Source organism: Dermochelys coriacea, chromosome 17 (assembly GCF_009764565.3).
Source record: "Dermochelys coriacea isolate rDerCor1 chromosome 17, rDerCor1.pri.v4, whole genome shotgun sequence".
NCBI lineage: Eukaryota > Metazoa > Chordata > Testudines > Dermochelyidae > Dermochelys > Dermochelys coriacea.
This window is the reverse complement of record NC_050084.1, coordinates 4090170-4107774: the sequence shown is the minus strand read 5'-3', so window position 1 is coordinate 4107774 and position 17605 is coordinate 4090170. Positions and strand designations below refer to the sequence as shown.

General features: G+C 38.8%; 1 protein-coding gene across 4 annotated transcripts in view; it reads right to left on the bottom strand.

Moving 5' to 3' along the window:
* Window positions 1–17605, bottom strand: part of ULK2 (unc-51 like autophagy activating kinase 2) — a 52246-nt gene that overhangs the window by 11212 nt on the left and 23429 nt on the right. For all 4 annotated transcript variants that reach the window (XM_038376082.2, XM_043499550.1, XM_038376081.2 and 1 more), the window contains 10 exons: window positions 17503–17561; window positions 16003–16085; window positions 12500–12550; window positions 12049–12134; window positions 11056–11227; window positions 9838–9898; window positions 9485–9577; window positions 3954–4091; window positions 2357–2502; window positions 2033–2113 (listed from right to left, as the gene is read on the bottom strand). In XM_038376082.2, coding sequence (XP_038232010.1) covers window positions 2033–2113; window positions 2357–2502; window positions 3954–4091; window positions 9485–9577; window positions 9838–9898; window positions 11056–11227; window positions 12049–12134; window positions 12500–12550; window positions 16003–16085; window positions 17503–17561 — 970 coding nt within the window. The remainder of the gene's footprint in view (window positions 1–2032; window positions 2114–2356; window positions 2503–3953; window positions 4092–9484; window positions 9578–9837; window positions 9899–11055; window positions 11228–12048; window positions 12135–12499; window positions 12551–16002; window positions 16086–17502; window positions 17562–17605) is intronic.

Below are 17605 nucleotides of genomic sequence, written 5' to 3'. Positions count from 1 at the left end.
AGTTTAGAAACTCATCATCTGTCACTTCAGAAATCCAAGTCTCAAAGAGCCATTGGCTGATTTTTTTTTTAAATTCAAAGTTTTTAGATTCTTTTGTAAATTGCTCTCTCTCCTTTGTTGACTGAAACTACTAGTTAATTATACATGCTCTACATACATGCTTACATTTAAATTTCTCGAAAATGGTGATGGTATTTCATTTTATCTCTGGGCAGCCATGATTTCCATGGCTTTTGAATTTGAATACCCATTTAAATGCTTAAGACAGATAATTACAATTAAAAACAACAGTATCTTTTAATATTAAGAAATGGTACAAGTCAAACATGAAAAGGACTTAAGCAGTTCATTAATAAGTGGTAAAAGAATTTAAATACTCAAGAGGCTATAAAAAGAGAAGAACTGAGTTGTGGCAGGGTACTTGTTTAAGTGAATTTGTTGCTGGCACTAAATGAACAGTCCTATAAACCCCTATTTAAGTCAAGAACAGATACGTGTACAACTTAGAAAGTAGCTTAATCATATTCTGGAGGGATCATCCTTTGAAGCAAGAGGATATTTCAGTCTGCAGACCTAGTCACATTCCTTGATCTCTGTGGAGACTGCTAATATGAATACTAACGGTGCTAGTTATTTTTGTGACATGGAACCACTGTGGACATGGAACTCATTTCACACAGGCTGAACAGTTGTCAGATATTAAAAAATGTTTGGCTACTAGCTACATTTGTCTTAGAAGTGAAAGATTTCATTACCGGCAGCAGTTCTGGGAAACAAGTTTCAAGTAAACAAAAAAAATTCAACAGTGTATCTTGACATTTAAACATCTTACCTATAGCATAACAGATTTAGATTAAATCTCAGGAAAAACTTCCTAACTTACTTCTTCACTGGAAGTTTTCAAAAAGAGGCTGGATAGCCATCTTTCTTGGATGGTTTAGACAATAAATCCTGCATATTGGCAGGGGGTTAGACTAGATCAGGGGTTCTCAACCTTTTTCCTTCCGAGGCCCACCTGTGCCACAACTGATTTTCAGCATACAAAAGCCAGGGAAATTGCCTGGGGACACAAGGGCCCACACAAAGCTACATTGCTCAGTCTTCAGCTTCAGCCCCGGTGGCAGGGTTCTGGGCCTCAGGCTTCACACTATGTGGTGAGGCTTCAGCTCTCTGCCCTGGGCCCCAGCAAGTCTAACACTGGCCCTGCTTGGCGGACCCTCTGAAACCTGATCACTGTCCCTGAGGGGGCCCCTGACCCCTGGTTGAGAACTGCTGGACTAGATGACCCTTGTGGTCCCTTCTAACTCTATGGTTCTATTTCAATGCAAGACACCCAACATTTTAGATAGTTCAGACATAAGTGCCCAGTGAATAGGAGAGATATGGACCAACACTGGTGCAAAGTCACTATTTAAACCTCAGTTAGAAATGGTGTAGTGTGTTCTTCTGAGCAATTCTTCTGTATTCCTTTTGAGGCTAGTGGAAGGACCCATCAAAAAAAGCATCATGAAGTCCTATTTCCTCCTTCCTCAGTTTGCTGCCTGCATGCCCTAATGATTTATGATGAACTATGTTTATTGAATGCCTAGCAACACTAATGTCAGATACTGGTCAGTTCCCTAGGGAATAAGGATGGGAATATTGAACACAGACAGTGATATTTCTTTCTCATGACATGCTGATCTATCACAACCACATTTCGAGATGTACTTTATTGTTACTGATTATATTCCAAGTTCATTTCCATCCTTGGTTAGTAACCTGCAGGGGAGCAGAATAAAGAGCTGTTCTTTAATATTGTGAACTACAGAGACGAGTCAATTTCTTATGGTCTTGTGGACGGACCACAGGGATGGAGACTGTAGTATTTAGAAAAAGTACCCAGGTCACCAAACTTACCATGTAACCTTTGGTAAGCCACTTGGGGGTAATGGAGGCACAGAAAGGCTATCTGTAAAGTGGGACTAAAATCCAACTTCATCCAGTGCTTTTAGGTCTAGAGTGAAATGGAACTTGGCCTAATGCCACTCACCTGAGGCATTTCTATTCCTTGATTCATGCCCTTGAGGTTGACCACAGCAACAGTGCCCAAGTTGCTCAGGTATAGTTCCAACTAAGCAAATTGAAAGGAAGAATAAAAGTTTACATTTCTACCTTACTGATGAAGGAAGGACAACAGTATGAGAACAACAGATTGCAGGCTTCTTTTAAATATGCTTTCTTCAAACAATCACTTAACATGAGCCACTTTTGCAAATGAAATCTAAATAGACAAGATTTGAATTTACCAGATACTCTCATGTCAAAGTTATTCCTGATATACCTCCCCTCATTATCTACTGATTTGTGAGCTTACCTAATGGCGAAGGAGAATACGGTCTTGAAGACCCTGTGGACAGCCTGCGTCCAACACCTTGTGCAGTGTCTGCTGGTACTGGTGAACAGGAGCCCATCTTCAGAAAGCCCATGGGGCTGGTATTAGACCGTCTCACCACTGCAGATCTAAAAAGATCAAACCCAAAACAAACTCGTAACATTTTAGGGAAGCATATGAAATTGATGCTTATCCAAATATGATTTTAATGAGCCTTAAACTCACCCGAACCCTCTACACCAAACATAAGCAGCATTTTATATCCTTTGGTCACAAAGTGGAATCATAACTTTTGATGCTGCTGTAATATATTACAAATTAGAAGTCATTTACCACAAATGTTCCCAACCTTTAAACAGTTCATTTTATCAGTTCAGACACTAGTTGTAATAGCCTGTGCAATTAAGCCCACAATAGAGCATGGACCCCTGTGAACTCCCATCGCTGCATGCACAATTGAGTGGGAAAGCAGGCAATAGCAACAGACTCCAACACAAATGCTGATCATTAAGGCAGGAAAAGGGAGCTTAGAATATACCCATCAGAAGAGTTTGAAGTACTGGACCTGGTATGCAGATCAGCTGTTGGGAACAAGTTATTAAAAACAAAGTAAGGCCCTTGCCAAACTGCAGTAGTATAGCCTCAAAATTAGAAATCATGAAAAGTCCAGATAACTGATTTTTTTGGTTTTTAAAAAGAAAACTAGGTTGCAAGTTATCTGTCTCTTGAACCTAAGGTTCTGGCTCCAGTGGGTACCGAAATAAGATAAATGGGCTGGGAGGCTGGAGATCCCATCCTCACATTGCAAATAATCCTTACGCATGTGGTGGGGTTAATCAGCCAACAAGAAGCCGAGCAATCTGTTGTCAGAGGACCAGAAAGGAAGAAGCTGAGAAGGGAAGGCCAGAGACCTCTCTTGTTAAAGGTCTCTGATAGCAGCATTTACCTTACTCAAAGAGAAGTAGTGTAGTAAACCTTTTGAAAGGGGAGCAATTTCTGTCCCAGTCCCAAGGCTCTATAGAATACTGTACAGGATAAAGAGTGAAAGTCTGGGAGTGGGCCAGGAAGCAGCAAGTATAGTTCACAAGAAGAGCTTTTTATTATTATGAAGCGCCAATTAACAACTCGCATACCATAATCTGTCCCTTGATGTTCTAATAAAAAAATGCATGCATTCATCCTATCATTAACGTGTGAAATAAGAACAGAAGAACTTACTACTGACATTTCAGTGCATGTCATAATAGAATATACAAAGAAGGACAAGAGAGCAAGAATTCATCCTTTTATTTCCTTGGGCAACATTTTAGAGTGGAAAAACCAAGTATATTACAGGGTTTCTCCACTTCTCTTTTTCTGAAAAACTCACTACATTGCCAACCATCTAACTGCAGATTGTGATGAACTAATATGTTGTACTCATTCTAAAGTCTGTTTTGAATTATTCCGTGCAAAACATTTAAACTCTTCACATAATTCAGCTTACACAAAAGTAACTCTGGCAGTAATTTACTATGCAAGAAGACATCTTTCAGTTTATAAACACAAATGAAGGCCAAAAGAAAAAGGAATAACTCACCTAGGTGATCCATGGGGGTTTGACACAGGGCTGGCAGTAGATGAGAGATTCTGCTCTATACGCTGATAATTCCGTAACTGAGTGGGAACCGGAATAGGTGCTGTTTCGCTGCGTGGGGACACTGAAGGCTGACATTGTCTGAAGTTGGAAGGTATTGAGAGAAGAAATGACTGCTGGTAAGTGGGTCTCTCGCTAAGTTGAACCATTGTCCAATTTAAAGAAAATCCCAGAAACAGGCAAATAAACTCCAGTTTTGCAGAGCACGTAGACAACAGTCTGCGGTTTATCCAAGTTTGGCTCAATCACTTACAAAGCAAGATCAAGACCAGTTTGCGACTAATGAGCTTTTCTTATGCTGGCCTTTTGCGTGCAGAGAACTGCTACGCTAACTGGTAGACTCAATCACGCAGCACAGTCTGTGGATCAGCAGAACTCCATTCCTCCCAGTCAGACTCCTCTGTTCACTACCTTTCAAAACAAAGTGGTTCTAGGAAAACCCACTGTGTAAAGAAAAGGAAGTTCAAGAGCAAAACTGACTGGAATGTTTACAAAAGCTACTAAGGCACAATCAGAGATTTCCCAAGAGACATTGTGAATTCATAAAAAGAAAACATGTTATGTAACCAACTCCCTACATGCACAAAATGACCAAAAAACACCACACCTGAACACTGAACCATTTCATCAAGCTGCAGATGAGTTTTATATACTTCAGCTAATAAGAGTCAGTGACTTATGTCTCAAAGTTAGTTTTGATAAGTGGATCAACTTTCTCCATGATAAGAATTTAACCAGCTATCACCACTTTCAAGTAAAAGCATAACTTAAGCACAGTTTCCAATTAACAGATTCCTCCAAGGAAGATCTCTGGTCCCTCATACACACTACCAACTTCAGAGAGAAAAAAAAAAAATCAGAAGGATTTAAATCAAACCATTTTTACAAGCATTGTATGACTGATACTTAATTTCGATCGTTTTCTAATTTACAATGCATTTGTTTATATTAAAAATTGATTCATAGCTTTTCTTCTATCCAGTACCAAGGTAACTTGTGAATACACAATATAAAACCTGTTCAAGTTTGTTTTGTCTTTTTAAAATAAAATCCAGTGAGATTTGTCTGTCCTCTTTAAGGTCTTCTTTTCTGTCTTAGATGCCTTATCTCTTCTGTCCCCCATGGCTCTCTCATGCTTCCCCTTGGATAACTATTGTGTGAAACATACCAGCCTGTATTAGGTATTCTGCTTCAGCAGACGAAGACAAACTACCTAAATGCACCAAATTTTGTGTAGCATCTTGAAGGATGTCCTCTATTCCCAAAAAAACCAATGCTTTCATGCTGATGAAAGAAGCACTGGTGGTTCTAGACTAACGAATCTCACACTTCGCTGAATTTTACTAACAGCAAACCAAACCACAGTACAGGAGAAAAACAGGGTTAGTCAGCTGTTGGGGAAATTGATACATATATGCCAAACATAACAGTATTTTTCTAGAATGTACTTCCTTTGGATAACCCTGTTGCCAAATTTCAGAGTAGCAGCCGTGTTAGTCTGTATTCGCAAAAAGAAAAGGAGTACTTGTGGCACCTTAGAGACTAACAAATTTATTTGAGCATAAGCTTTCGTGAGCTACAGCTCACTTCATTGGATGCATTTGGTGGAAAATATCTCCCCTCTGTATTTTCCACCAAATGCATCCGATGAAGTGAGCTGTAGCTCACGAAAGCTTATGCTCAAATAAATTTGTTAGTCTCTAAGGTGCCACAAGTACTCCTTTTCCTGTCGCCAAAGCAACATTCATACTCTTTTCCGATATTGGTTTCTCACCTTTATAAACTGAAATCCCTCCGCAGGTTTTACATACCAAGAAACTGAAAATCCAGCAGATTACCTCACATACAGGTACTAGTCCTGTGTCCCATAAGGCTCATAACATTTCTTTCCAGAAGCTAGCTACAGACGACAATGACAAACTCCACACAGATACTGAAGATTGGGAGAAAGGAGCACCTCAGTGTAACCCCAAAAAAAGCACAGACTATATGGACCAACTCTTCTAATCTTGGCCTTAACCCCAAGGGTACCTTCACGATGATGTCCCAAAAATCAGCCTCAGCCTACCTCACCCCTAAAGCGGCAGAAGAGAACCCTTGCTGGGAATCTTGCCTGGGAGCAACAGGGGCATATTTGGGGTTGGGCCCACAAAGGAACTTTAGAGAAGATAGTGAGAAAAGAAAGAACGCAATAGTGAGAAGCAAAAGGAAGGGGGGGGGGACAGAATCGAAGGCAAACTGGAAGGAGGAAAGGACATCTGTGCACTCCTGTGTGTAAGCTAACTCTAGTCAGACAGCAAGGGTCCACCTGAGCTAGTCACTTTCAAAAGAACTTGAACTATTTTCTCTTCCAGATGAACCTTTTGTTCCCTCCACAGTTAGATTTGAGCTATTCCACCACGCATGTTCTGGTCTAATGAGATGCTCCTCCAAGGAGCTGCAGAAAACCACTGGAAGAAAGACTCAGTGATGGAGCAGAGGAGCAGCCAGTCAGCATAACAGAAAGCTGAGAGCCGCAAGCAGGCAGAAGTCCCAAATCATCAATTATTCAGAAAAAAATTCACTCTCTCAAGAAAAGGAAGTGGCAGACAGAAGTTGACAAAAAGCAACAATTTTTCCTACCCACCTTGCTAAAGCTGAAGGAAATGAGCAGTCACCGCAACCACTGCCTGGCTTTGGTTCTATTGAAATCTGGATTCTTGATATTATTTTGAAACAGCTGCATTCATTACTTTGCCGTTCTATTATATGAAATATTCCTTCCTTATACAGCACTGAATTCCCATTCCCTAACCTTTTTAAGGATCTCATGACTTGCTTTACTCTAACACAGTGAGGCAAAACAAATGGATAAAACTGTTGTGAAAATACCTCCTAACATAACATGATCTACAACTCCCCTGGGGATGGTGCTTCCTTAATGATAGAGAGCAGTGCCTCTTCTTGCTGCTATTCAGTGACTAGATACTGTTGTTAATTCAGGAGTTGTTGTGAGCACATTTGAGCAGATAATACTCTGTCAACAGTTTTCTGGCAGTCTCATCAGGCTGCAGAACTCCAGCTCACATGTATAGAAGTTTTTCAGCTTTGCAACAATTAAGATATTCTGCACCTCATCTGCTGCAGTGGTGAATCTGCCAAAAGATAGTAATGAAACCACAGCTTTATGGGTCACATGCTGAATGGAAGGGCCTAAAGCTTCCGTGCATAAAGGGCAGGCTGTACACACACAATTTGTACAAAGGCATCCAGAGGCATGGTGGGGGAATGCCAAGAAGTGGATGCCCCACATCTAAATTCCAAGCGCAGGGGGAGCAGCAGTTACTATATCTGGAGCAATAGCAGGGGTGGCGGTTACACAGACACTTCAGGTCGTGCTGCTGGGTTGGGTGAAGTTCTCTCCTCACCTGACCCCCACTCCCTCTTAGTTATGTGCAAAGCTCATTTACTTAGACTTTGTACAGCAAGTTCTTCATTTCGCCCTAAAAAAAGTGAGTTGCCTCTTTTTCATCTCCTGAATATTAACTATAAAGTCATTTAAAGTCAACATTGTGACCTATTTCCCTGCTCGTCGTTTCATTGAAGAAACATACAGCTATTCTTGGAGGGCAGTGGAAGCCTCCACCCAAAGTTCAACCCTGTGTATGATTCATACAGTTAGTTTAGTAAAATTAAATTAACCAGTCAATCAGAAAAAAAATAATTCCTCCATGGGGCTTAATTATACTTGGTGAAAAATTCGTAATTAACTGTAAACAAATATTTCCCAGCTTGAAAAACAAAATTGCATTATAGTTTAAACTATATAAAATCAAAATATCTTAACCATCAATAATATACACACACTACTTTTTCAACAAACTACATCCAAAGCAGCTCAGTATTCTTAACCCATTTGGCTGTTAGGTCACCTGATACCAGGTCACCTATAGGAACCAGACCTAAATCATTCAAAATTTGATCAAGCAGTAATTAAAAAACCTGTAGTAGGAATACCAAACACCTGTTCCTAGCCAGCACAAATAAGTGGCTCTCTGACATTACCAATGTGGAAATGCACCTAAAATACTTTTCATAACTTCAATTAACATTAACTTTGACTTTAATTTAGAGCAAAGAGACTTTTAGATTATACTTACAGTATTTTGCATACAAAACAACTCAGACCTAAAAGGTATTCAAAAATCAGCTATTCTGTTTCTCTGCCCTTAATAGGTATAAGCTCCACCTTTTATATTTAACAGCCCAGATGTTAGCAGATTTTGCAAACTGCTCTGTGATCAGCACAAAGCGATAAACTTCTCTTTTTATGACAAGCATTTCTAAACAAAAAAAAATGCAGTATCATCTTCTGTACCATTAGCATAAGCCAAGGAAACAGTCAATATCTGCAGTCACTATTTGGATAATCATCCACTTTTTCCCTTGCATCAAAAATAGGATTATGAAATGCATTATTTCATCAAATGACAAATTAAATTCTTCTGTTTAGGTACTAAAAGAAGCATGGGTACACATGACCTTTTCCAAATGTCACCAAGTCAAAAAAAATGAATTGCTATTTGTCATCATCATCTGACAAGCTGTACCCAGAACTTTGTCTTCAGTTACAAAGTGTTTTGAACATTTAAGTCAGGTATATTGCAAAGCAGAATTCCACATACAGAAAAAGGGATTGTAAACCATGGTCTCTTTTCAGATAGCTATTCAACACACACAGTTCCAAGATACTGACGGATGTTGGTGGATCACTAAATTAAAAACTCTAATGTACACTAGTATGTCTGAAAAGTCAATGTGCTATCAGCATACCAGAGAGACAAGGTGGGTAATACCTTTTATTGGACCAACTTCTGTTGGTGAAAGAGACAAGCTTTCAAGCTACAGAGTTCTTCCTCTCAGTTTTGTGTAACTCGAAACCTTGTCCCTTTCATCACCAGAAGTTGGTCCAATAAAATATATTACCGCACCCACCTTGTGTCTCATATCCTGGGACCAACACTGCACAGACCAGTGTACCAGTTTACCAACATTTAACTGCAGCAGCGTTCTTTTTTATAGCTCAATAGCTGCTTTTAATGTCCAGAATCCCTAAGTGGAGGTCAGTGTGTTTACTACATAATGCTAATCAGATATGTCGACCCCTTTTCTGGAGGGCTGTGCCTGGACACCTAATGCTGCTGGTGACATTCAGAATTAATCAAAAAGCCAAACACAAATTCTTTCTTTCCTCAAAGAACTTAACTGAGTGCATCTGAGCCAGAAGTTAATTGAGCAACCTTTTACTGCTAAAACCCAGTTAATAGCAAATAATAAAGAAAGATCTGGGATAGGAGCACTATCCTAAATGAGTTTCCAGTAAGCAACAGCAGCAAAAAAAACAAAAACAAACAAAAAAAAAACCCAAAAAAACACCACACCCTACAGCAACAGAGAAATCATTAAAAAGATGGGAGATCAACTCAATAACATACCTGTTAGCTGAACCTGAAGAACTACTTCGGGTGGAGCTTGAGGATGGTTTCTGTAAAGTTCCTGAGCTTCCAGAAATGGTTAATGGTGACTGCCTGTTAAAACAAGAAGCCACAAACACTGTCACAGAATATGAAGATCTATCTATAAAAAGAAAAATATTTAGTTCTCTGTTGAATTTGCTGATCTCGAGCTATTTAAATAGTCAGGGTGTGTTGTACTGGGCATATTCATCTTCCACACTTAGCAATGTAAAATTAAACCAGTCATTGCCAAAATCTAACAACTGTAAAGCCGTGCTACAATATCAGTTTTAGACTATGAAACTTAGTTTGATAAAACCCAGCACATATACCCTCCACACATCATGAAGTCACTCGAAGCCCGTCTGCCAACTGCTCCCAATGGCATATCATCTACAGAAAAAGGCAGAGAACAAATTGAAACCAACATAATTTAGTCAAGTCTTGAAAATACATCTTCAATAGTCTTGATTATATGAAATCCTTTTAACATCTATTATACTTTACATACATGCAAACTAAAAAACTTTATCGCCATATTAGCGGCAAGAAATAATATGAACTGCTTCACAGATGATTTCACAGAAGATATCCCAAATCTAACCCAAATGTAAGCTGTTCCAGAGAAAGTGGTTCTGTAACAGACAGTTGGTTTTGAAAAGGAGTATCAAAGATTTTATTCCCAAATAACCCTAATGTTTAAGGCAATGTATAACATGTCAGTGCTGCAAAACCCTACACCACTGATCTTCAGAAACTCCTCGGAATACAAAACCACTTAACTAAGCCAAAGATCCCGGACAACATTTTTTAAAAATGGAGACGTTTGCAGTGGCCTGGTGAAAGCAGGCGATTCAAACAAGCCACTAAACATCCATGGCTTATGTTGCTATGATGAAAGTTTAACAAAAATGAAAACACTGAGTACCACGAAACACAATATACAGTATAAGCCTTGTGTGAAACTGTATGGTTGTGAAGTCTAGTCTTTCATTGTTTCTTAGCTTGAGACAGTAAGTTGCTGTAGATGGAAGGCAGGCAAGGAACTGAACCTTATAAACTTGACTGGCAATGCACAGCTGGTCTACGAGTCACATGCTACAGCACGCCCACCGTCAACTGCTAGGACATGTAATGATTTTATGCATCCCTTATTCACGATCGGCTTGTTTTTCCAGTGTTAATAAATCAAAATTCTCTGAATTAAAGGACCCTGATTTCAACCCCATGCCATCTTTGTCCTTAGGCACTCTGATAAGCAGCTCAGAATAAAAGCTAGGATACAGGGGTATGTGCACAGAAACTAACCCTTCTACCTCTGGTGCCACCTCCAATCCTCACTCTTTTACAAATGATGAAATACACTCTGCAATAAATAGAAGGGTATTCTTAGGAAAGAAAGCACAATAAAATATCAAGGAACATGCTCCCAATATAAATTAAGATAGGTTTGGAGAAAATAAGTGCAACCCCAATAGCATACAAAAATATTTTTTAAAAAAAAGAGTGTGGGAAGCGTTCTTAAGCATCAAAATAAAGAAGATTCTTACATGAGTGATCTGAAGAGATGTTGTGTGGAACCAGAACAAAATCATCTGTGTCACAGGAAGAGTTCTTGCTACTGGTGCTGGCGGAATCTTTGGACACCTGAAGATAGTTAGGAGGACCCAATGGTGGGGAAGACAAGTTGTCTTCTTGAATATGCTGCATGTCTGGCAAGGACTGATGAAAAAGTGAGAATCATAAGCCCAAATGGTTCATGATGCACGATCTCCCTTTAGAGGGCAGGCTCCTAATACAATAGGGTGTATGCTACCCTGCACATAACTAGCTGGAAAGAATATAGGGAACAAAAGTAAAGGTGAAAAATATATGCATTTAAATTATAAAAATTCTCCAAAGTCTTTTAAAAATATTAATTTGAATTTAAATTGTGAGACCCTTTTCAAAGATGGCAAGGAACCTTATTACTAAATATGTATGTAAAGAAAACCTTTTTTGAAAGATATATTGAAGCCAACTTAGGTGTAGTTTTAGACAGACGATTTCATATTCAGATAGATAACGTGTACTGACTCTGAAGTTATTCATTCAATCATTCTTCATGGACCCAGGAAGAGACAGTGGCAGTTACTCCAAAAAGAGCTAGAGAACTGATGGCCATCAGTCTCTGCCAGTGTAAGGGACCTCGTAAGAGTCCAGAAAAAGGCTATCCAAGGATTACCTGGGAAGCTTATTCACTGTGTTGGAATTCACACCAGCACAACTACTGATCTGGCACAGTCTTATTAAAAAAAAAAAAAAAAAAGCATGAAGAGTGGGAAAGGATTGAAAACCTTTACAAAACTGCTGTACTAGAAGGCAGCAGTACTGCTTGCTCTGCTTTTTTTTTTTTTTTTTTTTAAATGAAACTGTTTAGACTATGAGAGCTGAAATTAAAAAACATGTTACAGGAGATTTGACAATTTCTGTCTGCACATAACAGCAAATGGAGGAATATGTTTTTGACAAGGGTTATTCTGGAAGCAAAACAGAGAACTTACGGGAGGAGAAGCAAAACGACAAGGAGAACTACTGCAGGAGCTGCCAGAGATTGAGCCTGCATACGTGGGCACTGGAACAGGGCAAGCTGGAGGAGGAAGAGATGACTGAGATTTGATTAGATGAATTCTCAAACAAATGAACTGACAAAATACAATGGATTTCCTCACTGCTGGTTTTAATTTATGAACACTTTCAGAGCTTGTAAGTACACAGTTAATACATTTACACAATGCTACTTAAGACCAGCTGAAACGCCTAAGAAATGCATAAATGGCAACTACATTTCAACCAAACATGACACTCAAAGATTTCACACTTTTTTTAAACTAACAGTGGAGCATGACTGTCGATCTGCGGAAGATGTTTCAGAAAGAATACACTGCTCAATAGTATAATTTTTTTCTAATATGCCTCACTTATGAGAATAAGTGGAAAAATGCAACTACTTACACTTTTTGACTGTTGAAATCTGATCAAGGAAAGGATGGTTGAAGAATGCTTCTGCAAAACAAAAGGTGATACAAATGTGCGTCAATCTACAAACCATATTAGAATCTGCATTATAGCGTACAAGGCAATAAGTGGTTACCCTTCCACAGAATCAATACTTCACACTCAGATGCTGAAGAGCTTATAAAAGATTAAAGTCTTCCAGGTTATGTGTTGCTATTACACTTGAAAAGGAAATACAGTCAAAAGCTTTAAAGAAGTGGCTTGCACTGAGAATCAGACCAGATGTTTAAGGGACATTTTATGACTCAATTTTAGGGTCGTAAATAACCGATATGTACAAATGGACAATGTTTGCACAGTACTAATAGATGGCGTTCTTTATATTCAGTAACCCTACAGTAATTCAGTTCCATGTTGCTAATCAGGATGGGAGGCTCCCTTACCTTTTGCACCACTAACTACTTTCTCTTTTGCAAACCCTCATGTTGTGGCCAGTGACTGAGTCAAATAAATTTTGAACTCCTCAGTGCTACTCCACAGCAGCATGAGGCATTCTCCCTTCCACTCCCCAAGGGGCAGAGCACGCTGCCTCTGTAGCTGCTTTCACAGTTTAAAGCAGAATTAACTCAATTTTTCTCAACAATTTGTGCAATGAACTCGAGCAATTTATTGGTTATTGCTTCAATAACAGAAATCTTAAATTGTCACTAGTAACTGGGTACACCGAGATATGTTTAATTGCTTTGGCACATCCAGCTTGGTAGCACTTTGCATGGTTTATTTTATACTTCCAGAAGAGACAGTCAGCTAATTAGACAGGGAAAAATGAATCAACTACGCAAGACAGTCCTAGATCTTTGTGAGCTTACAATTTGCTTAGAACAATTAAAAAGGAAAAAAACAACAATGCTGTTCACTAGACTTAAGCAAGTCTCTCTTTCTGCAACAGCACGATACAAGGAAGTGAGCATAGTTGCATAACACTGGCAATCTAATGATTAACTTTATCTGAGGATGAGGTGTTCGATGTTGGGCACAACACCTGCTGTTCCAATCTGTTCTTTTGTGACAAGCAGGATTTCAAATGCTATTTATATTTTAGCAAAACACAAGCAATTCAAATGATCACTCTTCATTTGTTTACGATCATTCCTGCCATATTTAATGCACTCCCCATTAAAGTCCTTTCTCGGCTGTCAGTGAGCTACGACCCCTCCCACCCCCCGCCAAGGGAGACATGGGACTCTCACCACAAACAGTCCAATGCTCCTTTAACAGCATGAGGGGGAACAGCTCAGTATTGCAGGTCCCCCAAATATGTTTCAGCAGCCACTGCCAGCCACTATTGCCAGACGGCAGTGCTGAAAAACCAAGTGAAGCACACACTACAAGAGGGCTTCCCTCTCTGATATCAGATGGCCCCAAAAAACCCAAATCAAAAGTAAGGCATTAGGTGACAGCTAAGTTATATGTTCACTTTGGCTAGTACTGTTTGCATTTCATTAATCAATTCAATAACTCATCTGTATCAGAATATCTGATTGGGATGAAGATTTACTACTTTGTGCTGTAGATTAGTTGTGCATTGTTACTTTTTAGTATCTGAAAAATCAGCATTTGTGATGTGTTGAGTTCTCTCAACCCACAAGTTTACAAATCAACTTCTTCTGCAACAGTCAATATGGTATGTGGTATTTTATCCACATTTTGCTAAGGGCCTGATTCTGTAGAACTTCCTACTAGGGGCAGCACTTACTATGAATACTGTTGCTGATTTCAACAAAACTAATCGCTGTAGTAAAAAACTGCAGGATCAGGCACTTAGCTATTCTGTTATTGATTTTTGGGTCTGAATTAAGTAAAATGCTTTTTTGTTTTTTGAGATATCCTGCCAGAACTCTGATAGCAGAACACAGCAAGAATTAAAAATATTCTTATATGAAGAAAGCCTTAAGAATCTAGTGAAGAATTCAAAAGCCTATTGTGAATATTCTCCCCCACTCTCCTCATTGCACATACACAGGAATGACATAGGCCAAATTGTGTTTCAACTTCTATATTTGCATAAATGATTTACAATACCTAGGCTTGTGTGTGCAGTTAAGTTGTGATAGCACAATTTCACAAGCAGAATCCACAAAGTTGTATTTATTGTGTAGGGAACAATCAGCACATAAAGCATTCAGATTTTACAAGCTCTCAGCCATGTCTATTACATTTCTGACTGGATTATTTTCTGCTCCTCCTAGGCTTTAACAGTCACTGGTAATTCTCTACTAGCACTAATTCTGATCATAAGAAAAATATAGAAATCTGTAAACAAATCATCCCAGGCATAACAGATACTTGGGAACTCGTTCTCTGCCAAATATGAACAAAGCTAGTGTTACATTAGTCCTTTATGCCCCTTCTACATATACACACAGATCATATAGATGTGAGCTCAAACCAGACATGATCTATATACCACTGTTAAAAACAGATGTGTTGACATAGAGCATCATGTATATGCTTTACATGGGAAAGCAAAGGGAGAATCCAATTTTGTGGAAGCTGTATTTCTCTAATCAAAGTGGTATGGAAAATGTTTTCAGCAAATCTAAAGCCAAAAGAGCACTTTAAAAACAAATTATAAATCACTAACATGAAATTTAAGGCATCTCACAATGGAGGCAGCTGTATCCATTTGAAAACAGTACGCAAACCAAATCAGACAGAAAAGCACACGTCCTCTGCACACAGCTACCATGTGACAGCTGGCCAGCGAGAGATAGAAATCTGGCCTGGCAGAACAAGGGTTTAGTTGGAAACATTCCCCAACAATTACAGATGACAACTAGACATTAGAAAAGAAATGCTATAAATAGTACACCAACCCATTATTTCAAGGCTCCTTTTCTTTTTTAATTATTAACATTTAAATGCTTGCAGGTTGTATAATGTTTGTTCATGTTTGGAATTATTATTTATGAAATTCTGTTAGAAATAATCAAGGATTACGTAAGCAGAGCATAAGTAGTTGTTTACCACCTAATAAACTATGACTGGCTGCTCCACACCAACTGTTCTTGGGCACGTACCCAACACTGAAGCAAGCAGCAACAAGCAATTTAAAAACAGAAGTTGCCCACTCTCAGATGTTTGTTTTTTATCTACTGCCACTTTTCCCTTGACTGCAACAAACTAACACTGGAGAAAAAGACCACAATTGAAAGTGATCAGACACACCAATCTACATTTAATAACTGGTCATAAAAACAACCCAATCAAAGTCATAGATAGAGATTTGTTTTCATATAGACATGAAGACATTCCTGCTAGGTGACTGTGATGTTAATTATCTAATGATTTGTGGATGAGTAAGGGGAAAAAATATTTCACCTGTGTCTACACCCAATTAAATCAGATGACTGAAAAATTATACTGGATCTGTACATAAACAACAGGGTTAACAGAGAAAGTAAAAAGCCACTGGAAATGTTTATGAAAAAATTACATACCAAAGTCCATTCTATCTTTTTGGTTTCTCTGAAGTAAACCCAACAGCAGGTCACCCAGATATGCTGATGTTTCCCTTGGAATACTATATACAAAGAGAAAGAGAATCAAATATGCATTAATTTCTATTATTACTACATTCCTACCCAGGAAGTTAACATCCTGGAATAATACTGCATCTTCACAACAAATGCTTGACTGCCTTACACAGGATACACATTTGGACTCAGGATGAGCAGTGAAAAGATGGTACATGTGCCACAGGCATTACATTACTCCCAAGTCAACACAGCAACATTAAATATCAATTCCTACTGGGTCCAGGCATCACAAAGGAAAGGAAAGTGGGGTGGCTAACTCATACAATTGTCAAGAGGGAAATAGTGGCCCCAGAACAAAGGCTGTAAGAACTCAGCTGGTCAGCAATTAAAGCCAGGCATAAGGGGAATTCATACTTGATAAGCCTGGAGTAAACCAACTAAGCCTTCTAATTTCAATTTACCAAGATAAACCCATTCCCCTCTCCCCAATATTCTCCTGATTATCCACATTTCTGAGTGGAGTTTTCAACTCCACGACCAGACTTGTGAAGAGACTCCCCCTTCAAATATAGATTTGGGAGAGGCTCCGCCTTTAGAGGTCTTTGGATGAAAACTATACAGTTGGGCCATGTTTTGCAGAAATGACTAGTGATTTAGGACACTTCACCTTGAGAGCCCAACTTGAGGCACTTGAAAGGGAGTAGTGCTCCAAACTTTCAGAAAAACAGGCCTCTTTAATAAGTCTTCAGTGGGGCACCCAAGAACTGAGGCACCCAAAAATCACTAGTTACTTTTGAAACTCTGCCTTGATCTCTGGAAGATTGTCAAATATACACCAGTAGCTAATAAGTGCCTTATTGTACATTAGTAGAAGTGGGGAGACACCCTTTGACTTGGTATTTTGATGCTACAGTGCAGACAACAAAAACAAATGAAAAACAAAATAAGGCCTAGATGAAGAACTTCACAATGTGTCATGCTCTGAAACAGTTCCCAAACCAGCACATAGTCCATGTTTGTCTCCATGATTTATATAGCAAACCTGCTTTTTTTAAAAAAACAAAAAAAAAAACAAAAACCCCAACTGTTGTCTGTCAACCCTGCAAACTGAAGCTGAGATCTGAGAGTCAAGCTGGGTGCTCTCTCTGGTTTGTTCTTCAGTAAAAGACGCCGCAAATGGAACTTAATTAACAATTCTGCTGAGAGACTACACTCAGAAGAATCTAACTCGCTCACCCACAGCTGTATTGGATCTGCAGAGCGAACAGGAGTAGTAAAAACATATTTGTCACTGAAGTCAGTAGATATGATTTGACAGGCACATACAGCAGATGTGTTGGGTGAGGTGGTTCCATCTTTATATAGTCACTTTGGGAAATCATAACTGTATTTTAAAAGAGATGTAACCATCCAAATCACTTGATTTCCAAAGAATAAAATTACTTAACAAAATATACATACCTAGGAATCAGATTCCTGTTTTTTTCATAAAACATTCTCAAGTCTTGAGGACTATTGGCCTGTCAAATAAAAATGTTAATTTGTTTAAAAACTCACTTCAGCA